Source organism: Formica exsecta, unplaced genomic scaffold (genome assembly GCF_003651465.1).
Source record: "Formica exsecta isolate Colony F162 unplaced genomic scaffold, ASM365146v1 scaffold473, whole genome shotgun sequence".
Taxonomy (NCBI): Eukaryota; Metazoa; Arthropoda; class Insecta; order Hymenoptera; family Formicidae; genus Formica; species Formica exsecta.
Genome location: NW_021851967.1, coordinates 63,938 through 68,595, shown reverse-complemented (window position 1 = coordinate 68,595; position 4,658 = coordinate 63,938). Strand labels below are relative to the sequence as shown.

The window sequence follows — 4,658 nt, the reverse complement described above, 5'->3', positions numbered from 1 at the left end:
GATTTCACCACCGATCAATTGCGGTTTATCCCGAAAGTAATTTTACTAAAACACTTCGGTCGCTATGTGGAACGATTATCGGAGAAACTTCCCGAACATATAAGAGTGGATCCGGAGGTGCGGCGCTACCGTCGATGCCTGGAGCATTACAATCGTCCCTGGCAACGAACGCACATCGACGGCCCGGCGCCGCTCGTTAAAGATTGCAGCGAATGCAATTCGCGAAGCAGCGGTACGGTGTAATCGGTGATATCAGCGGCGCCGGCTTATTGAATAGAGCGATAAACGCGCTCCCCTTCGAATTACATATACCCGGATATCAATTTTGCGGGCCGGGTACTCGTCTCGCGAAACGATTAGCGCGAGGCGATCGAGGCATCAATCCTCTGGACGCGGCCTGCCGCGAGCACGATATCGCGTACTCGCGGAGCGGCGAGCTCACCGATCGACACACCGCTGACCGCGCGCTCGCTGAGAGAGCGCGCGAGCGCGTCGCGGCGAGAGACTCGACTCTCGGCGAGAGAGCCGCCGTGACAGCTGTATGGATAGCTATGAAATCGAAAACGAAACTTGGAATGGGCGCGACGAGAATTAAGAGAAAAAAGAGCAGAAGGAGGACGACCGCTACGAGGAAAAGAACGCTTCCGATAGCGAAACGCGGCTGCTTCTTGCCTCTGCTGCCGTTATTGGGAGCTCTCGGTTCTTTGGCTGGAGGAGCGGCGGGAATCGCGAAAGCGGTGCACGATCGCAAAGCGGCGCGACGACAGTTGGAGGAATTGCAGCGTCACGATCGCGCAATGGAGGTCTCGTGATTATACCTCGCACCGTACAAGCGCGGAAGTGGCGCGTCCACGACGAGAAGAAGAGGAAGAGCTAAAAAAAAACTTCGCGTAAACAGACGCTAGGGATTCTCCCATCCGTCGGAGTAACGACGAATGGGAACGAACAGTTAAATCGCGCGGCGATACTCTCACGCGTGCCTCACTTTAGAGACGTGTTTATGCGCGACGCGCTTCCATCGCGGGCGCGCCGCGATGAAAGCGGCATCGTGAATTTAGACGACGCATCCGGCCCGGTTAGTCATTGGGCGATCGAGCGCAGTTCGACCGCTCTCGTCAATCATGTCGCTAACTATGACTCTTTCCGGACGAAGCAGCATTCTCGCGGCGAGTTACTTTCCGCCTCTGGATTTAAACGACGATGATTACAAGTTAGGTTTAACCAATTTCGACTTATAACACGATACCGAATGTAAATTCCACGAATAATAAATTTTATTTCGACGACAACGACGAGGTTATCGCGATTCAAGTGGGATCTTACGAGTTAAGCGCTATAAGCGCGTATCTAAGAGCCGCGATTTATCGCAAACGACGAGCGAGAGAGGAGAGGCGAGAGCGCGGAAACGAGGAACTGGAAACGAGCGATGACGATTATATATATAATGGTCGGCGACGACCGCGACGACTATTTCGAAGACGATGACAACGGTGATAACAGTGAAAATTCTATAACGCTTCGCGGTAACGATAACACTATGTGAAGCGAGATCAAGTGCGCGTATCGAGTAAATTTCACAAAACCTGATAACATCAGTTCGCTACTGGGTTTCTCGTCTCGCTCATCGCGTCGCCCCTAGACGCGAAAAAGAGAAAGAAAAAGGAAGGAAGGTTAACCGTCGCCAACGCGGCTTTCCTGCGCTCTTTAGGCTTCGTCGTACCGAGAACCGTTTCTCCGTAAAAGCGGAATGTGCAACATTCTAAGCATCGGCGGGGAGCCGATTTTCGACGACCGTATCGTCAAGATCGAAACTCACACATACAATCCTTACGATTTTTAGTTTACGGCCCGCTCGTAGTCATCGACTGTTCTCGACAGAACGAATCGATCAAGAGCGCTACCGTGGACGTTCGCATAGAGTTCGATTGCAAGGAGAACATTCCCTCTAATACCACAGCTTACTGTCTTATTATTCACGATCGAGTGGTGGAGTACAATCCGCTCACCAACGTTGTGCGCAGAATCGTGTAAGCGCGATGATATTTGAAAAAATATGAAGAGAGAATAATAGAGGCGCACACTTCGAGTACCGCTAATAACGACAATGGACGCACCGATCTTCGTCGATCTTCAAGGTTTCGTAGTTAACGAGAGATTTGTCGCGAAAGAAGTAGCCGTGTTAAGAAGTGGCGCGAAATTGACGCATCACATCTTTCGCCCACCGATGTCTTGGAATCTGCTAACGAGAGCGGAAAAATCGCGAGCGTGTTGGTTGACATCTAATCATCATCAATTAAAGTGGAATGACGGACACGTGAATTACGGGTCGATGAAAAGACTCATTCGGGACGCCGTATGCCGAGAATCTAGCCCCGATTCAACGATAAGAATCTACGTCAAAGGTCACGAGAAGAAAAAATGGCTGATCGAGATCTTAGGAAACGTCGCCGACGATCGCGACGTAGCCGTCTCCGTCGAGACTATCGACGCCGATTACGAGGACATCGAACGTCTGGAAACTCTAAACGCTTCGCGGACCTTTCGCTGCGGATATCACGCGAGGAATTGCGCGTTGGAGAACGCTTGCAAATTGCACGATTGGTGAAATTAAAATAAATCTATTTTATTTTAGTATTTTATATTAAACGTGGATTTTTTAAAATAAATTTATCTTTACATATTAAACAAACACTCTTTTTATCGCGATCGCGTATCCTTCCGCGATAAGAGAGCGCCAACGCTTACTACAAAAGGCGCTGCGATTCGGGCTCCTCGTCGATCGCTCGCGATTCGGGCTCCTCGTCGATTGGCCGCGATTCGGGCTCCTCGTCGATCGGTGACGCGACGATTCGCCTATTCTCGCGTTCGTGAAACCTGTCGATCAACTCAGGGATGGCGAAGTCGCGATCGCGAAACTCGAATTGCTCGGGGGCTCGCGCGACATCGCGTCGGCGAGCGTCGCGCAACGCGCTGTGAACGCTTTGCGCTTGCGCGAGCATAGTTCTCGTCTTCGTCAATAGATGGTAGAGCGATTCTCGCGCCGTTCTCATACAATCTTCTATCCGTTGTCTAAAGTAAAGAAGTAAAAGGGTTATTAAAAGATTATAGATAAACGAGTAATAAAAATAGATTATAGAGGAAAATAACAAAGAATAATGCGATAAAAGAGACTCGAGCGCCCGCTAAATAACGCGCATCCCGGATACGCGATGAATGCTTATCGTCGCCGGAAGGGGTACGTTTCTCTAATCGCTCGTCGAATGTCCTTCTTAGAGGATAAATGAATAATAAAAATAGAAATAATAAGTCCGATAACGCGACATCTCTGCGTCGCGCTTTGTCGCTGTTTCAGGAATACTATCAATTATTGGGAAATAGCGAGTTAGACGCCATTACGCTTAGCCTTATGCGCAAATCACGATGCGGTCTCGCGAACATTCCCGATCGCGCGTATAGCCCGATTGCGCGAAAATGGCTAAAAACGCGTCTCACGTGGAACTTTCAGGTAGCTAGCGAGGAACTCTCGCGAACGGCCGAAGCGGTGTTCGCGTTATGGGCGGTGAATTCGTCGCTAACCTTCGCGCGCGACCCGATATACTGATATCGTATCGAACGGGCGCGCACACTTACGCGAATCGCAGGAATATAGGCATTTGCCCGGCGACCTTCGACGGTCCCGGGGGAGCCCTAGCTCACGCGTTCTTTCCCTTTGGAATGACCGATTTCGCGTCGGAAGTACACGTTGACGATTCGGAACCGTGGCATGTATATCTAAATAAAAATCCTCCCAACACGCATCATTTGTTGCAAACGCTGACGCACGAGATCGGCCACACTTTGGGTCTACAACACAGCATGCGCAACGACTCGATAATGTTCCCGTATATATCCGACATCGACAATCAATTTCCGGTTAAGCTGAGCATAGAGGATATTCTGGCTATACAGAATCTGTACGGGTCTCACGACGATGGAAACTATCCGACGGCGACTCCCGCGACCACCGCGGCGCCCGCTACGACAAGCGTCGCGCCAATCGACCCCGCGCGCGCGGATCTTTGCGCTTTGCGGCGCGTGGACGCCGTGCTGATAATGAATCACCGATTGTATATAGCTAATCGCCGCAATGTGTGGTCGATCGACGTAACCGAGAGACGCTACGGTAGATCCATGACGCTCACGGATTACGCGGTGTTTCTCCCGGCGAATTTCACTCGCCTATCCGCCGCGTATCGAAGACCCTCGAACGATCTCGCGCTATTCGCAGACGATTCGATCTACCTCGTGGAATATCCCAGACTTAAGCTAAAATCGGGTTGGCCGAGATATCTCCACGATATCGGACTTCCTCGAAATGTTAAGATTAACGCTGCGATAAACACGCACACAGGACGAACCTACGCGATCTATGACGACGACAAGGTAGCGGAGATCGACGAGTGTCGCATGATAGTCATTAGACACGCTTCGTTAAAAGATATATTTCCCGGAATACCGCCTGCGATAACGTCGGCCTTTTGATATATCGACGGCAATCCATATTTCTTCGCCAAACGTCAGTTTTACGCCTTTAACGAATTTACGAATATCGTAACTTTGGCGGGTCCTTTCGATCTACACGCGCTCGGTATCGAGTGTCCTACGGATGGGCTGCTAAG

The 4,658-nt window shown here is 50.5% G+C and overlaps 1 protein-coding gene across 1 annotated transcript; it reads left to right on the top strand.

The window, feature by feature from the left end:
• Window positions 1-3,714: 3,714 nt before the first annotated feature.
• Window positions 3,715-4,521, top strand: LOC115241263 (stromelysin-2-like). The gene has a single exon (XM_029816933.1). The coding sequence runs from the start codon at window positions 3,715-3,717 to the stop codon at window positions 4,519-4,521; it is 807 nt and encodes a 268-aa protein (XP_029672793.1).
• Window positions 4,522-4,658: the final 137 nt, after the last annotated feature.